Source organism: Hemitrygon akajei, chromosome 3, assembly GCF_048418815.1.
Source record: "Hemitrygon akajei chromosome 3, sHemAka1.3, whole genome shotgun sequence".
NCBI classification, from domain to species: domain Eukaryota; kingdom Metazoa; phylum Chordata; class Chondrichthyes; order Myliobatiformes; family Dasyatidae; genus Hemitrygon; species Hemitrygon akajei.
Genome location: NC_133126.1, coordinates 132,491,922 through 132,510,921, shown reverse-complemented (window position 1 = coordinate 132,510,921; position 19,000 = coordinate 132,491,922). Strand labels below are relative to the sequence as shown.

Here is a 19,000-nt window from a genome sequence, read left to right as displayed (position 1 = left end):
ACCATTCGATAGGTTTCAAGGTCACCCTTCATTCTTCTGAGTGCCAGCAAATACAGGCCCGGAGCCATCAAACGCTCTTCATATGACAAGCCATTCAATCCTGGAATCATTTTCATGAACTTCCTTTAAACTCTATCCAGTTTCAGCACATCCTTTCTAAGATGTGGGGCCCAAAACTGCTCACGATACTCCAGTGCTTTATAAAGTCTCAACATTACATTCTTGCTTTTATATTCCAGTCCTCTTGAAATGAATGCTAACATTACATTTGCCTTCCTCACCACAGACTCAACCTGCAAATTAATCTTTAGGGAATCCTGCACAAGGACTCTCGAGTCCACTAGCACCTCAGCTTTTTTGCATTTTCTATTTAGAAAATAATCAACCCTTTCATTTCTTCTACCAAAGTGTATAACCATACACTTCTCAACCCTATATTCCATCCGCACTTTTTTGCCCATTTTTCCCAATTTGTCCAAGTCCTGCTGCAATTGCATAGCTTCCTCAGCACTACCTACCCTTCCACCTTCGTATTTTCACATCATCCACAAGCTTTGCCACAAAGCCATCAATTCCATTATGCAAATCATTGACAATCTGCAAATCCTATACTGACCCCTGACGAACACCATGAGTCACTGGCAGCCAACAAGAATAGGCCTCCTTTATTCCCACAGACCTCCTGCCTGTCAGCCATTACTCTACCAATGGCAGCATCTTCCCTGCAACATCACAGGATATTATCTTGTTAATGCAGCCTCCTGTGTGGCACCTATCAAATGCCTTCTGAAAATCCAAGTAAATGACATCCACTGCCTGCCTCTCCTTTATCCTCAAAACCTCATCCTTAATAATAGACTCCAACACTTTCTCAACCACTGAGGTTAGGCTAACTGGCCGATAATTTCCTTCTTTTGCCATTTTCCCTTCTGAAGTGACATTTGCAATCTTCCAGTACTCCGGGACCATGCCAGAATCAAGAGATTCTTGAAAGATCATAACCAATGCAACTGTTATCTCTTCAGCCGCCCCTCTCAGGATTTTGGGATGTACTCCACCTGGTCCAGATGACTTACCCACATTAAGACCTTATAGCTTGCCTAGCAATTTTTCCCCTTTGTAATAGTAATGGGGCTCATTTCTGCTCCCTGACACTCACGGACCTCTGGCACACTGTGAGTATCTTCCACAGTGAAGACAGATGCAAAGTACCTATTTAGTTCATTTCCAATTTCTTGGACCCCGTTACCACATCAGCATCAGCAGCATCATTTTCCAGTGATCTAGTATTAACTTTTACCTCCCTTTTACTCTTCATATAACTGAAAAAAAAAACTTCTGGTATCCTGCTTTATATTATTGGCTAGTCTGCCCTCATTTTATCTTTTCCCTTCTTACAGCTTTTCTAGTTGCCTTTTGTTGGATTTCAAAACCTTCTCCATCATCCAACTTCCCTTCACTTTTGCTACCCTATATGCCCTTTCGTTGGCTTTTATGCAGTCCTTAACTTTCTTTGTTAGCCATGGTTACCTACCCCTGCCATTTGAGAATTCCTTCCTCTGCAGGACGTATCTATTTTGTGCCTTGTGAACTACTCCCAGAAACTTCAGCCATCTCTGCTCTGCAGTCATCCCCGCCAGTGTCCTCCTCCAAACTACCTGGGCAAGCTCCTCTCATGCCTCTGTAATTCCCTTTATTTTATAACGATACTGATACATGTAACTTATGCTTCTCCCTCTCAAATCGCAGTATAAATTCAATCATATTACGATCACTGCCTCCTAAGGGTTCCTTTACATTAAGCTCCCTAATAAGATCTGGGTTATGACACAACATCCAATCTAAGATGGCCTTTCCCTAAGTAAGCTCAAGCACCAGCTGCTCAAAAAAGCCACCTCATAGGCATTCAAAAAAAAATTCCCTCTCCTGCAATCTGACACCAACCTGATTTTCCAGATCCCCTTGCATATTGAATTCCCCCATTCCAATTGTGTCATTACCCTTATTATATGCCTTTTCCAGCTCCCTTTGCAATCTCACCCCACATTTTGGCTACTATTTGGAGGCCTACATATGATTCACACAATGTTTTTTCTTTACCCTTGCAGTTCCCTAACTCCACCCACAAAGATTCAACAGTCTCTGACCCTATGTCACCTCCTTCTAAAGATATAATTCTCTTACCAGAGCCACACCACCACCTATGCCTTCCTGCCTGTCCTGTCGATACAAAGTATATCCTTTGATGTTAAACTCCCAAACTTTGGCCTTCTTTCAGCCACAATTCAGTGGTGCCCACAGTCATACCGACCAATGTCTAGTTGCACTACGAGCTCGCCCACTTATTCCAAATGCTACGCATATTTAAATACTGCACCTTCAGTCCTACATTCTTTGCCCTTTTGAATTTTATCTGTGGTACAATTCAACTCTTTTCACTGTCTGCATTTGTACCCAATCATTGGCTTGTTCTTCCTTACTTTCATGTTACATCCATCATCTACTTGTAAACCTGCTGGCTCATATTCAGCTCCATCACATGATTCCCATCCCCCTGCCACATTAGTTTAAACCATTCCCAAAAGCTCTAGTAAACCTCCCAGCAAGAATATTGGTTCCCCTTGGATTCAAGTGCAACCCTTTTTTGTACAGGTCACATCATATCAGTAACACTCAAAGCTCATTTATTATCAAAGTATGTATAAATTATATCCTTTGAAATTTGACTGCTCACAGGCAGCCACCAAGCAAGAAACAGGAATAACTCAATTAAAAAAGACCAAAAATCACTGCGCAGAGAAAGAGGGAGAATAAAACAAACATTATTCAAACAATTGAAGCAAGCCGACAGCACCCTGAACTAGACTGAATCCCAGATCTGCTCCCGGAGCAGCCAGAGTAGGCCCAAGCCTTGGTCCCCAGTTCATCACACCAACAGGACAGATATACACAACAGCTGGATCAGTTCACAGCCTCGGTGCCACGGAAAAGGAATAAACATTCACGGGAGAGCAAGCGAAATCAGCCGGACTCCTGAACTTCTAGCTTTCCAGTTTACCCGAGCTAACGTTTAAATTATCCAAGCACCGATCAGTGCCACATTCCAGGACTCAGACCCAGGTGAAGCACGCACCCGGGCTGCCCAGCCTGTAGCTATTCTCGATGTCGCCAAATCAGCTCGGCTCTTGGAGCGACCCAGGTTAGGTGGACAGGCATCCAAACTCCTCTCCAAATGGCTCACTCCATGCCCCAGCACGGCTCAACCCCCAGACCCGCCTCACCTCTCCTCTCCCAGCCAATTTGCTTCATGAAAGGTGTTTTAAGTAACGTTTTTAGTTGATTCTCGTGGCTTATGATTTACCAGTAAACTGTCGCATATCATCAGTAGCACCATCTTAAACCAGAAGTTGTTCAGATTAAATAACATTTAAAAGGAACTTGGACAGGCAACATGGATAGGAAAAATTTAGACTGATATAGGCCAAACAGGATCAAATGGGACTAACAGAGACTGGAATCTTGGTCGACATGGGTTAGTTAGGTTGAGGGTCTGTTTCCATGCTATATGGCTCTATGCTTTGCATCCAGATTAGCATGCACTGGTAGCAGGTATTATGAAGCTCTTCCATTAATCTACCTGGAAGTCCAGTGACCTGCATTTTAGAATAAAATACAACTTCCTATCATCAATATATACAAATGCTTGAAATCTAAAACATTAAATCTTGTTTCATTCCACAGATGCAATTTGACCTACTGAGTACTTAAAGCATCTTCTGTTTTTTTTCCCCCTTCTCAGATTGGGAAAAGTTCTACATTGCTGTGAATTTCAAAAAATTCCAAATAAATTATGTTGCAAAGCCTCTGGTGTTACTCAGGAAACAACTGTGCACAATAAACTTGGTACGACCCAGGATCAAATGTAGATTTCTTCCCAAGCTTCAGCGACAAAGAAATCCATAACAAACCATTTTTTTACATTGTCTCAGGAGCTTTTAAAAGTACAGTTACAGTAAAACTGACAAACCTCCCACTGTCAGCACTTGTGATCATAGATCTTCCAATACTCTATTTCACAACACATGCTGGTGGTATTAAACACGATCCTGATGTATCGAATGCTATTCATTTTGAATAAAAGACTATTTGCCAATTTCTAAATTTCTGGCTAATCACTATCCTTTAATAATGGAGTTCAGAATTTTGATTAACTAGACTGTTTCCTGCTTCCCTGCATAGGATTATAACATTTGCAGTGTTCTACAACCCATGGACACATTTTCAAGGACTCTTCGCTATTAATGTTTGTTCTTAATAAAGACCCCAACATATTTATTTACAGTAATGGCTCTAGCTCCACACGATTGGCTACAACCCGTTCACCAATGATACTTCCGATTCCGGATGAGCCGCCTGCATTGCAAACTGGGAACTGAAGTTCTTTACACACATAATAACATTCACCCCATGCTCTTGATATTCATTTGCTTATTATTTTTCTTTTTATGTTTGCACAGTTTGTTGCCTTTTGTACAGCAGTTACCTGCCCTGTTGGTGCAGTCTTTCATTGATTCTATTGTGTTTCTCGTATTTACTGTCAACGCCTGCAAGAAAATAAATCTCAGTCTTGCATATGGTGACATACTGTACTTTGAACTTTGAGCAAACTATTCCCATTCCACAGCACTGTTTCAAATATAATCTGTTCTTGATCTGATTCCACTCTGCATTCTTCAAGAGAACATAATGAACACTCAAGGTTGGCCTTACCAATTTGAACTGCCCTTGGAGAGAGAGGGTTATAGACTGTTCCCACCAGTGATTACTTTCTTTTCCTTTTATAAAATTTCCACCGTAACTGATTCTGATTAGAACCAAGATAATTTCTTATTCCGGTATAGTACCAATCTCACCAATTATTGTCAGTTGTTGTCACTGCTATTTCCTTTCTGATTATCATTCTGAAATGTCAAATTGCCCAGAAAAAAGTTGCCACAATTCTTTTTATTCTTGTGCGATCAAGCAATCTATATTTGTGCCAACACTGTATACAGGCAGGTGAGCAATTTTATCTGTTAACGATTTTTTCCTTCCAACTTTGCATTGAAGAATTGTTTGTATGCCCTGTTCTTTTCTTATCAGTCTGGTTGCCATTACATGCTCTCCCTGCGTTATACCTTGTCATTTAATCTAAATTGTGGAGGTGGATATGTGCATGTGAGCAGCAAGATAAAAGGTTAAAGTTTCATTTACTTATTCAATTCTGCAGGATGCTGGTCCCATGCTGATTCAAGCACTTGTTAAAGAATAATTCTTCTCCCTCATTACTGGTGCCAGTACTCCATTAACTGACCAACCTCTCTTCCACACCTTCTCTACACCAACCTTTAAGCAAAGCATTTTAATCCTCCGACCTCTGCACTAATTTGCATGTTGTAATTCAGAAATTATAACTTGTCGTCCTCTTCATTTAAATCCTAGCTGCTCATGTACTTTTCCCCCAGCAGAAATTCTTAGTCCTTTCTATGTTATGTTTATCTATATGGTCTCACCACAACAATCTTCTCCAAATCCTCAGAGAAGTCCTTTACCTTGATATCAGCAGGCAGCATCTGGTACTTCTGCTAAATGGCACAGAGCATTATCCTTTTAAATTAGTCCCTTATCAGAACTATTTTTTTCCCCACTCTTAACTCTAATTTTCACTTACTCAGCTTTCTCTGCCATCATCCACAGAGTATAAAAACCACCAATTGGTTGGATAAGTACAAGAACTGAAGCTCTACCATCTCCCCGTCGGATTTCCATACTTGTCTCACTTGGCTGTCCCACCACCCTCAATCCAGCACAGTAAATTCCTTCTGAAAGGTAATCACAAGTGATGACCTCCTACCCTGGTGCACTGCAAACACGGCCACAGTGGGTCACTGATCTCCATCTGTAGGCACATCTCCCGCCTTCCTATATGTCATAGGCAACAAAACTTTGCATGTGGCTCTTCTTTTTTAATATTATAAATCATAGTTTAGGACTAAAAACTAATACACAGTGGTTTTGATCCTCCCTGATTTTCTGAAGCTCCTAATTTGTGGCCACTTCGCATTGATTTAACTCTCATGCAGTTACAAAGTACAAACGTGATACCTCTTTCCCACATTTCACTGAATTTTCTCCGTCGAACACTGCGCCGTCTTTCCATGCAGCAGCCAAAGAGCCCGCCCAGGTTGACAGAACTCAGCAGACACTCTAATCACTTCTAACTTGTACCTAAACAATTGTACAACTGCCCTAGCAGCTAAAAGCCTGTTCATCATTCACACAGTGAAAGCGGCAAGATTAAATACATTGAATCTCAGTAAAAGACAAACTTTTAAAATCATTAGAATACTCAGTACCACTATTGGTCAGTAATATTCTAAGATCTCAACCCCTAATTCGTCTCTATTTAAAGTCTAACCTATTCCAAAACGGCTGGCCAGTGGTGTGGTGGCATCTGTGCCAGACTTTGAGGCAAGTGGTCCCAGGTTCGAATCTGGCTGGCTCCTTGCATGCTTTCCATCTGTGCCGAGTTGAGTGTCGGGCTAGCGAAGCTGCCTCGTTAAAAAGCAGACAAAAACGCTAACAAAACGGCAAGATTGCCGCCCGATGCGCCACAAGGCGTGGCGAAGAACAAGCTTCCAAAATACTGATTCGTGCACTTTAAATACTTATTGATTGCGTGCAGCCTTAATACAGTGTTGACAGTTCAATGCCAGACATTTACACAAGCACTTGGAAATATGCAACAGAGAAAAATAAAATATTTGGAACTGTTATCATTGGAAGTTCATATGGGTTACAGGGAATTATTGCAAGAATTACAGCATTTTTTTAATTTAGAGATACAGCAAGGAACAGGCTCATCTGGTCATTCTACCCAGCAACCCCATATTTAAACTTAGCCTAATCACAGGATAATTCACACTGGCCAATTAACCCAGTAACCGTGAGAGGAAACCAAGCACCCGGAGGAGACCCACATGCTCACAGGAAGAACGTACAGACTGTGCCCGAATTGAACTCTCAACTCCAACACCTTGAGCTGTAATAGTGCCGCATTAACCTCGACGCTACCGTGGAAAATAAATTAAACTAGTGCTGGAGGACACAACAACAATGCAAAAAGATTCACTTTTTAAAAATATTAGCAATGCAAATTAAAAATGCTTCTACATATAATTAACAAATACTTATAGCAGGCTGATTCAGCTTTGCTTTAAAATCTATTAAATCTAAAATCTAAAATTAAAATCTAAAATCTTAGAAGGTTGGCGTCATTCAATGTCTGCAGTGAGATGCTGAAGATGTTCTATAGGTCAGTTGTGGAGAGCGCCCTCTTCTTTGTGGTGGCGTGTTGGGGAGGCAGCATTAAGAAGAGGGACGCCTCACGTCTTAATAAGCTGGTAAGGAAGGCAGGCTCTGTCGTGGGCAAAGTACTGGAGAGTATAACATCGGTAGCTGAGCGAAGGGCGCTGAGTAGGCTATGGTCAATTATGGAAAACCCTGAACATCCTCTACATAGCACCATCCAGAGACAGAGAAGCAGTTTCAGTGACAGGTTACTATCGATGCAATGCTCCTCAGACAGGATGAAGAGGTCAATACTCCCCAATGCCATTCGGCTTTACAATTCAACCGCCAGGAGTAAGATATGTTAAAGTGCCGGGGTTGATTGTATTTAATGTATTTAAGTAAACTACTTAAGAACTTTTTAAAAGCTATTATTAATGCTTTTTGAGAGAGTGATTTAGATGCATATCATATTTTTTACTGAGTTAAGTATTGTATGTAATTAGTTTTGCTACAACAAGTGTATGGGACATTGGAAAAAATGTTGAATTTCCCCATGGGGATGAATAAAGTATCTATCTATCTATCTATTGTTGATATCCCTTATCTCTTGTTCACAGAAAATCAAGGGTATGTTTACACACATTATTATACTCTGGAATATATACAGTACTAATAAAACATGGTTTATTGTCGTTTGGAACTTATTTACAGCAATAACATTTAGGAATGTATATGAAATACCAATAATTCAATCAGCATATTATTATCATTTGGAAGTATTAACAATCAGTACAGCAGAGTGAAAGATGAAAGTGAATGCAGAAGGTGAGCGCCGAATGCTTGCTTTTCGATCGCTCTGCTGCCTGTGTGGCTTGTTGCTGTGCTGGAGAGTGTTACTGAGCTTTTCTGTGTTTTTGGATATGGATATCAACCTGGACTGTGGACTCTTCTCCCCCCCACCCCGTCTTACAGTTTTCTGTGCTTTTCGCCCAATCTTTCTCGTGTTTTTGTGCAGAGGAGGGGGTATTTGGGGGTTGATGCTCCTGTTCTATATCTGTTTGTTTTTTGCGCAGGGGGGTGTGGATTTGGGGGTTGATGATTATGTTGGCGTTCTTTTTCTCCCCCTTAGATTCATGGCTATCTGGAGAAGAACAATTTCAGAGTTGTATACTTTGATAATAAACGACCCTTTGATGTACATTGATTAAAATCATTCAATTGCTACCCCTGAATAACAGTACAGCAACACATTGCACTGTTTAGGAATAAAAGCAGTGTTGTTGATCCACAAATTATACAATGACCTTTACTGAAATTCAACACTATACATTTGAAAGATTAAACAGACAAGCTCAACAATGTATGCATGATATCCACATTTGAAAACTATTATCCGAATCCCTATTGTTTAATGAGTTGCAAAAGCAGTAAAAACTGAGATTAACCACAACCACCTACCAAAATGGTCGCACCTATCCTTTTGATGAGTTAATTGAATGGATTTTGGAAAACAGGGGAGTGGGGAGCAATATGGACAAAAATAATAACCTTTTGATGTAACAATATACAACTAAGGCACCCAAATTATAATCACCATCATGATATAATGTTATATTCTCAGCTGATCAACAAAGATATTTTTATCTGAAACAAAATCACAACCAATAACTGAAAAACCCTATGCAAATCGTCTTAGAAGAAAAAAGTGATGGAATCCAGCAAGACAGATGTATACTCCAATGTACACTGCACAACATGAACTACAACCATTTCAGTATACTAACTGAAGTAGCTAATGATAGATTAAGCTGACCTGGGCAAATACTCAACTTTAAAATTGATGACTTCGTTGCCTGGTTCAATATTTGATGGAGTATGGAAGAATGCGAAGGCATCTTATAGAAAAATTAAATAATGAAAAGATAAAGTAGATGCAGGAAAGTAACTTCCACCTGTAAGTGAGACTAAAGCAAGGGAATATTACCTCAAGATTCAGGGGAATGGACTTGGAACAGATCAGGATAAACTTCTTTTCCAAGAGGGTAGTGGATGTCAAATTCTCTGGAGGGGGTAGCAATACTAGTACTGAGATAGCAGTAGAGGCTACCTCACTAAATATATTTAAGACATAGATTGATAGATTTCTGAATAGCAGGAAACTGAGAGTTATGGGGAAAAGGCAGGTAGGTCGAACAGAGCTCATGGCCAGAGCAGCCATGATCTTATTGAATGGGGGAGCAGGCTCAATGAGCAAGATGGCAGACTCCCACTCCTATTTCTTGTGTTCCAATCCAACGTCTGTTTGAAACTATCCTGCTCCCACGCATCTGGTAATTTGTATCATTACACAAATTAAAATGAGGGAGCCTTACTTTAGCTTCAGTCGATTGTGAGGGAATCCCTTCGAAGTTTAACAATTCAAAATGATAGAGATCACCACAATTGAAGGCCATCAATCTCTCCTGAACAAAGACTAGGTTTTCATTACAAAATGACCAAAGATTGTGTGGTTCCACCTTCTTGTGCAACTAGGGCCCATACACTGGAACAGGTCAATACACGAGAAAGAGCTTACCCAAAATCCTTCCTTGTATATATTTGACAGTGCTATTGACATGCAAGAATGAAGAAAGACTTCTTTCAAACGACATGGTGTGTGCACGAAACAAATACTTACAAATGTGATATTAAAATGGAAGTTCATTGCTTCCTTCAGAACACACTAGCTACACCTGTCAACAAGAATCATGCTGCCATATTTACTTAATATTTATAGATAGGTTTTCTGGAATATCAGTGGTTCAATTTTGCAGGCAACTAAACAGAATATTCTGCAGATGCTGGAAATCTTGAGGAAAGGCACAAAATGCTGGAGAAACTCAGCAATTCAGGCAGCATCTATCACGGGGAATAAACGGTCGATGTTTCAGTACGAGATCCTTCATCAGGATTGGAAAGGAAGAGGGCAGAAGCCAAAAATAAAGGTAAGGGGGAGGGCGAGGAAGAGAGCGACAGAGAGAGTACAAGCTGGCAGGGGGTAGGTGAAGAGAGAGATGAGTAGGTGGATAGGTGGAAGGGGTAAAGAGCTGAAGATGGAATCAGATAGGAGAGGACAGTAAACCATAGTAGAAAGGGAAGGAGAGGAACGAGAAGAAGATAAAGGGCAGTTGAGGAGCATATGGGAGGTAAGAGGGTAACAAGAAAAGGGTATGGAAGAGAGAAGAGGGAGGTGAAGTTAGAAAAGTGAATTAAGCCCTCCCAGCTTCATACCCCTCCCCTATCCCCTCACCTGGTTTCACCTACCACCTGACTTCCTTTCCTCTCCCCCCACCTGCTTATTCAGGCTTCTACCCCCTTCTTTTCCAGTCCCAATGGTCTCAGCCCAAAACAATGTTTATTCCCCTCCATAGATACTGCCTGACTTGCCTAGTTCCTCCAGCATTTTGTGTTATATAAATACACTTTTTTTTTCATCGTTGAGTCACCTGGGATGGGCAGGTAAAGCTGGCCGCATGCCGAAGATACTTGTAAGTGCCTGCATGAGTGTTCTAGTGATAATTGCTATGAAGTATGGCCTTTTTCATACTATTTAACAAAAGGTTGCAAGTTGCTTCACAGGAATGTAAATAAAATTTGGATACAAGCCACACAAGGAGATTCTAAGGCAACGTGGCAAAATACCTGACAGCAGTTTTCCCAAAGTTTTTCAGAAGTAGTATTCAATGTTTAGGAGAGAAATCCCGAGTTTAATGATTAAAGCCTAGTTAATGTGGTTTGCGCAATCATGAGATTAACGCAGAGTTGACAGGATCAGGATAGCTAACCTCGCACTTTCTTTCTGACTGAAATTTTTCTCCTCTCTCATTTCAATCAGAGATGTCAGATGCAAGTAAACTGAACAGTACAAATGTCATTTTCCACTGACATTTGGGTGAAGAATTTACAAATACAGGAAAGCAAGTTTTATGAAATAGTTCCACCATATGCTCATCAGCCATAGTAATAAACTGCAAAGTCAAATTTCCAAGTAATTTTCCAGAATATATCAGGTATATTTAAGTGCAGCTTGCTATAGTGAAGAGAACTTGTACTCAAAAATAAAACATTTTCAAAGCACCATTTCAAAACTCAAATCCTAAATGTACTAATGTTACAGTCCAGTTTCAGTGTTAACCAATTAAAACTGTAAAGCATGTTAAAAGTTCCACCAACCCACATTTCCAACAAATGGATTCTGACACTTATAATTAACAAGGCAAAATAATTCCATGCTTTGCTTTTACCTGGACCATTTATAAATTCCACTAGCAGGTTTGTAAAACTCCTGCCAGATCATTAACCACAATTCAAAAATCTCAGTAAACTTGCAGTGACTACTCATTTCTACTTACTTCAATTAAACAGACAAGTAGTTAAAAAAATTTAGAAAGAACAAGACTTACCAAAGAACTGCTTGATAATATTAACCGATTCCATTCTTGCTTCTGTTAACTCCCAAATAGAATGAAACCAAGTGAGGCGCTCAGCAATTATGCTCCAATTATCAGCAAAGAAACTCCCCAATCCCAGACCATGTGACCAATCAGCAAATCAGCCCAAACATTTCAGATAATTTACAACCACTCACTGCACACGGCTTGGTCTGAAGTCTCACAAAACCTGTCTAACAAATGAATCAAGTCGTTATGGTAACACTGATTACATCACTTCAGAAATTTTCACTAGTTGCAAGAATGATTCAATTAGATTCAGTGACCAAAACGCAAAACTGCCAGCAATCTTTCAACATCCACATCCTCTTTTTCCCTTCCCGTTCATTTCCTTCATCCCTATATGTAATGCAGCAGCATTCTCTTCCAGTTAGTATTGTGCAAGATCAGTTACAGCTTCCTGTCTACCTACTTCAACAACTTTACGCTTGAACAAAATGCACAGTAGGAACTAATGATTTGTCCAGATGACCTTTATTTATTTATATGCATGTGGCTAGCAAACAGCAATGCAAGGTTAGTTAGTTGAATTGTGTGACCCGAGAATTTCTCCCCCCCCCCCACTTACCCAAAACCCACATTTTACAAGAATAAAATTTCAAAAATATTTGCATATCAGACATTTACAGAATGTCTGGAATCCGTCAACTAATTACTTGATTGTTCAACACTTCTGTAGACCACATCCACTTTAATGCTGGTGTTAGAATCGGTTACTTTATTATGCTTTTAATAAGATAGTTTAAATGGTAATTTTACTAGCACACAATTTGCATTTTTAACTCGTATATTTTTCACAGTAAGTGGTGTTTGTCTCCGCCTAGTGGTGGAAACTCAATATAGATAACACTATCACCTTTTTCATTTCTTGTTGGCTAAGTACATGACATGTGCTTGACTGTGTGTCTTAATTGGTCATTCCTTTTCTCAGGAATGTGTTCTTTTCTGAAGTCACAAAAAAAAGTGCCAGCTTTTGCAAAGGTTCCATCTTTATATCTCGTTCTCTGTCTTTCCCTGAGGATCTTCAGTTTCATACGTTCTATATCTGTTCCTTATTTAAAGTTTAAAATAAACAAAAATGAAGCAACAAGGTTTCACTTATTCCTGGACTCCTAAAAGAACCTAGTGATCAGAAAAATCACCGAGATCGCACACTGATCTTGAAATAATCATCAAATCTAGCACTGTCCCCTCTGATCTCTCCATCCAGTAAAAAGTTGAATAATACAAAACGATATTTAATATGTCATCTTATCTCCACTGATTGCCAGACACTTAATCATCACTCAATGTTTAATATTTCTGTCCTGTAGTAAAAAAGGTTATATTAACATTTCCAAAAATGGAAATTAATTATAGTACTAGTTTTATACGACTAAAAAGATACCAAATCACATCAAATTAAATGAAATGGTGATGCAACATCAGGGGATGTAATGTAGCTGAATGATTGACCCCACTGCAGTTTCTGGTGGTCACATGTGCCTCAAGTATTGGTTGCTTGAGAAACTTGGGCTCAAGGCTGATGACCTGGAATCTGAGCTTCAAACACTGCAATGCATCAGGGACGGGAAGAGTTACCTGGAAACGGTTTTGGGAAGCGGTCACACCCATTAGATTAATTACTTCAAATTCGGACAAGCGGGTGTGACTAGAGAAAGGCCGGCAGGGGTTTCCAAGAGGAAGTGCTGCCGCTCCCTGTGAGGATGAGTGGGATGGAAGTGGGGACTGTAGGAAGGATGAGCAATCAAACCATTGTACTGTGGTTCAGGGAGCCTTTTAAAAGGGGAGCGAAAAGAAATGTAGTTGTAATTAGAGATAGCATATTTGGGAAACAGACAATTCTCTGTTGCAAGGATAGCAAGAAGTGTGCGTTGTCTGCCTGGTGCCTGAGTTTGAGACATGCCTTGTGAACTTCATGTGAATTTGTAGTGGGAGTATCCTCAACTCAAAAGTTGTGGTCCTCTTGTGTACCTATGATGTAGGAAGAAGAAAGGAAGATTCACTGCGGATAACACCAAGGAATTTAAAGTTACCGATACACAAGGCTGGCTTACGGATCTCCCGTTTACTCCTGCTGATGTCAATAATCATCTCCTTGGTCTTCCTAAAACTGAGAGGTGGTTGTTGTGGCAGCACTGAGCCACATCTTCAAATCTTCAAGATTTTCATATTCTGGACTTGCTGAGTAATTTTAGTACTGATGTAACTGAAACCAGTTTGAAGCAGCATTGCCACAATTAATCCAGCCTTCCTTCTAAGATTACAGCTAAAAATTTTGATTATGACCTACATTCTATGCATTTGAGATTTGTTCTCAAAGCTCACCAAATAGATGAAACTATGATCCACAGTATGCTCATGAAAATGACATTACACCAGTTATTTAGGTTAGAAATTAATGATAATTTGTTAGAAGCATAGTTAAACTCATTTATCCAAATTTCAAAATACACATGATACAAAATTAATTCAGAAATTTTAGCATAAAGTGTTTTAAGTGATAAAAATTAGAGCTCATGGGTAAAACAAGACAAGAACATTACAATTGAATAGGCATCCATATATCTTCAGGCTAAATAAACAGATGAAAGAAGATAGAGGGAAATTTAGTGAGAAGGAAGCTTTTTGCAACATCTAAATTTACAAATGCTACCTGCTTGGCTTGCACAATCTAGCTTCAAACACAAGACTAACTAGGTCTGGCAACAACTGTCTTGAATACTATAAATACTTCCCTGGACATCTCAAAACATAACCAAAATGCATCAGATATATTTTTTTCAGATCTCAAATTTCTGGGAAGCGATTTGAGGAACCTGAGAAATGGTGAACATCTGTTTCCCAACAGCCAGAGTATATGTAGCAGTATAGACCTCTCCTGAAACCTACAATCAGTTCTTTGGTCTTGCTGACATTGAGTGCCTCTCCTGGACTATCATACAAATATAGTTGCAAAGAAAGCACTATAGCGCTTAGATGTGAAGAGCAAAATGTATTGACTGGCTGCATTATGGCCTGATATGGGAACAGCAATGCCTTTGAATGGAAAATCTTACGAAAGGTAGTGAATTCAGCCCTGTACATCAAGGGTAAAGCCCTCTCGAACACTAGACACATCTACATGAAACATAGCCAAAGAAAAGCAGCATCCATCATCACAGATGATCACCACCCAGACCATGCTCTTGTCTCATTGCTGCCATCAGGTAGCAGGTACATGTGCCTCAGGACTCACATCACCAGGTTCAAGAACAGTTACTACCCCTCAACCATCTTGAACAAGGGAGGATGTTCCCACAACCAATAATCTCACTTTAAGAGCTCTTTATCTTGTTATTTCATGTTCTCATTAGTTATTGCTATTTATTTATATTTGCATTTGTACAATTTGTTCTCTTCTGTGCTCTACTGCTCTTCCACAGACCCTGTTTATAGTTTTTATAGTTACTATTCTACAGATTTGCTATTCCTGCAGGAAAAAGAATCTCAGGGTTGTATGTGGTGACATTATGTACTCTGATAATAAATTTGAACTTTGAAGTAGAAAGAACAGGCAAAAGGAATTTAAGGAATGAGACCAATCTTGATTAACAGACACAAGTGATACCTACAGGAGATAGTAAAGTTTTGACTCTTCCTCAGGTCAGGGGTGAGAATTTCAATCCAGGTTGGAGGATTTCTGACAGCATCAAGATCACCTGTTAGCAGCAGATAGTCAAGGCCTTACTTGATGGAAATATAGCATGTTGGAGGGGCAACACTGAGCAGGATAGACAGGAGGAAAATTATTCCCCATGTTGGGGTGCAAGTTCTGATGTTAAGTCACAGTAAGATGTAGAATATATATCTCAAGGGATGCAGCAATAATTTAAGAGCAACCACGACTGCATGTGATGACTTAAATGAAAAAAACTAAAAAAAATTGGAATTTTAAATTTGGGAACACAGGAATAAGGTAATATCCTCTGCAGCTTACTCCACCTCTCAATGAGATTTGGGTTGATCTATGAGCCAAGTTCAAGTAGTGGCTTTTATCCATGTTCCTCGTTCTTCAACCAACAAAATCAGTCTCAGAGTATCAGGAATATCTTTTTGTCTGCATATGAGGAGAGCACGGTCACTCTCAAGCAGCAATTTCACAGCAGACAGGAGCTTCAAAATGTGCTGTCCAAGCTCTTCTGAAGAAGCACAAGGTTCACAGCAGCCAGTGAGTGAGTGGGCCAGTGAAGGAGTGGAGATTTGAGGCTTTGACTCGAGAGATTCTGGCAGTTTTGGCAGTTGGACTGTGCAATCAAGTCAATCAAGATTTGAATACCTCAGCAGAAAGCAGCTGATTGGGCATTCGAGGTCAGGTGACCAAGCAGTTTGAAAAGCTCAAACAAATAGAGAGTTACCTCAAGCGGAGCGGCCTCTGGAAAGCAGCCAGTGAGTGAATGGGCCAGTGAAGGAGTGGAGATTTGAGGCTTTGACTCGAGAGTCTTCGACGAGAAGAGGCTGAGGACAAGCTTCACTCCAAGTGAGATAAGGCCGGGTAAGTTCCTTTCAAAGGAGAAAGTTTCAAAAGTTGAGGCAAGTATTGGGTAGGTCATGGCAGCTGAGATCGGCCCCGTGGTTTGTTCATCCTGCAGCATGTGGGAAATCAGGGATACTTCCAGTGTCCCTGATGACTATGTGTGCAGGAAGTGTGTCCAACTGCAGCTTCTGGCAGACCGCATTGAGCGTCTGGAGCTGCGATTGGATTCAAACTGGAGCATCCGCGATGCTGAGAAAGTCGTGAATAGCATGTTCAGTGAGTTGGCCACACCGCAGGTAAAGGCTACACAGGAAAAAAGGGAAGGGGTGGCCACTAGACAGCGTAGCAGTAGGCAGGTAGTGCAGGAGTCCCCTGGGGTCATCTCCCTCCTAAACAGATATACTGTTTTGGATACTGTTGGGGGAGATGTCTCATCAGGGGAAGGTAGCAGCAGCCGAGTTCATTGCACCATGGGTGGCTCTGCGGCACAGGAGGGAAGGAAAAGGAGTGGGAGAGCTATAGTGATAGGGGATTTGATTGTAAGGGGAATAGATAAGCGTTTCTGCAGCCGCAAACGGGACTTCAGGATGGTATGTTGCCTCCCTGGTGCAAGGGTCAAGGATGTCTCTGAGCGGCTGCAGGACATTCTGGAACAGCCAGTGGTCGTGGTGCACATAGGTACCAACGATATAGGTAAAAAAACGGGATGAGGTCCTACAAGGTGAATTTAGGGAGTTAAGAGATAAACTAAAAAGTAGGACCACAAAGGTAATAATCTCTGGATTACTACCAGCACCACGTGCTAGTCAGAGTAGAAATAGGAGGATATTTCAGATGAATAGGTGGCTTGAAAAATGGTGCAAGGGGGAGGGTTTCAAATTTCTGGGGCATTGGAGCCAGTTCTGGGGTAGGTGGGACCGGTATAAACAGCACAGTCTGCACCTGGGCTGGACTGGAACCAATGTCCTAGGGGGAGCGTTTGCTACTGCTGTTCAGGAGGCTTTAAACTAATGTGGCAGGGGGATGGGAACAAGTGCAGAGAGACAGAGGGGTGTAAAATGAGGGTAGAAGCAAAAGTAGTATGAAAAGTAAAAGTGGCAGGCAGGCAAATCCAGGGCAAAAAGCAAAAACAGTCACTTTTCAACATAATTGTATAAGGGCTAAGAGTGTTGTAAAAACAAGCCTGAAGGCTTTGTGTGTCAATGTGAGGAGCATTCGTAACAAGGTGGATGAATTGAATGTGCAGATAGTTATTAATGAATGTGATATAGTTGGGATCACAGAGACATGGCTCCAGGGTGACCAAGGATGGGAGCTCAACATCCAGGGATATTCAATATTCAGGAGGGATAAACAGGAAAGAAAAGGAGGTGGGGTAGCCTTGCTGGTTAGAGAGGAGATTAACGCAATAGAAAGGAAGGACATTAGCCTGGAGGATGTGGAATCGATATGGGTAGAGCTGCATAACACTAAGGGGCAGAAAACGCTGGTGGGAGTTGTGTACAGGCCACCTAACAGTAGTAGTGAGGTTGGGGATGGCATTAAACAGGAAATTAGGAATGCGTGCAATAAAGGAACACTAGTTATAATGGGTGACTTCAATCTACATATAGATTGGGTGAACCAAATTGGTAAGGGTGCTGAGGAAGAGGATTTCTTGGAATGTATGCGGGATGGTTTTCTGAACCAACATGTTGAAGAACCAACTAGAGAGCAGGCCATTCTAGATTGGGTATTAGGCAATGAGGAAGGGTTAGTTAACAATCTTGTCGTGCGAGGCCCCTTGGGTAAGAGTGACCATAATATGTTGGAATTCTTCATTAAGATGGAGAGTGACATAGTTAATTCAGAAACAAAGGTTCTGAACTTAAAGAAGGGTAACTTTGAAGAAATGAGACGTGAATTAGCTAAGATAGACTGGCAAATGATACTTAAAGGGTTGACGGTGGATACGCAATGGCAAGCATTTAAAGATTGCATGGATGAACTACAACAATTGTTCATCCCAGTTTGGCAAAAGAATAAACCAGGGAAGGTAGTGCACCTGTGGCTGACAAGGGAAATTAGGGATAGTATCAAGTCCAAAGAAGAAGCATATAAATTAGCAAAAAAAAAGTGGCACACACGAGGACTGGGAGAAATTCAGAGACCAGCAGAGGAGGACAAAGGGGTTAATTAGGAAAGGGAAAAAAGATTATGAGAGAAAGCTGGCAGGGAACATAAAAACTGACTGTAAAAGCTTTTATAGATATGTGAAAAGAAAAAGATTGGTCAAGACAAATGTAGGTCCTTTACAGTCAGAAACAGGTGAATTGATCATAGGGAACAAAGACATGGCAGACCAATTGAATAACTACTTTGGTTCAGTCTTCACTAAGGAGGACATAAACAATCTTCCGGAAATAGTAAGGGACCGAGGGTCCAGTGAGATGGAGGTGAGAATGTGAAGAGGGTAAGGGGTACGTGTAGAAGGGGTGGGCGAGGGGTAAGTGTAGCAAAATATGTAGACAGGATAAGGGGGAGGATACATTATTGGGAAAGTAGCTAAGATAAGATTCCAGATAGCAAGTTGCAACCACAAAGAAAAGGGAACCTGTGACCACAAGACAATGTGTTTGGCAAAGTATTTTGAGCTATATACCTATTTTGAGTGTTTTGCTTG

At 40.7% G+C, this 19,000-nt stretch overlaps 1 protein-coding gene across 3 annotated transcripts in view; it reads right to left on the bottom strand.

Annotated features, from left to right (window-relative positions):
* The window catches only part of LOC140725402 (SH2/SH3 adapter protein NCK1-like), a 208,872-nt gene that overhangs the window by 31,479 nt on the left and 158,393 nt on the right, over nucleotides 1-19,000 (bottom strand). Inside the window, exon 1 of one of the 3 annotated variants that reach the window (XM_073040826.1) lies at nucleotides 11,775-11,998. The exons of the other annotated variants lie outside the window; for them this stretch is intronic. Coding sequence (XP_072896927.1) covers nucleotides 11,775-11,808 — 34 coding nt within the window. The 5' untranslated portion in view covers nucleotides 11,809-11,998. Of the gene's footprint in view, nucleotides 1-11,774; nucleotides 11,999-19,000 lie in introns of those variants that run through there. 3 annotated transcript variants of the gene reach the window in all.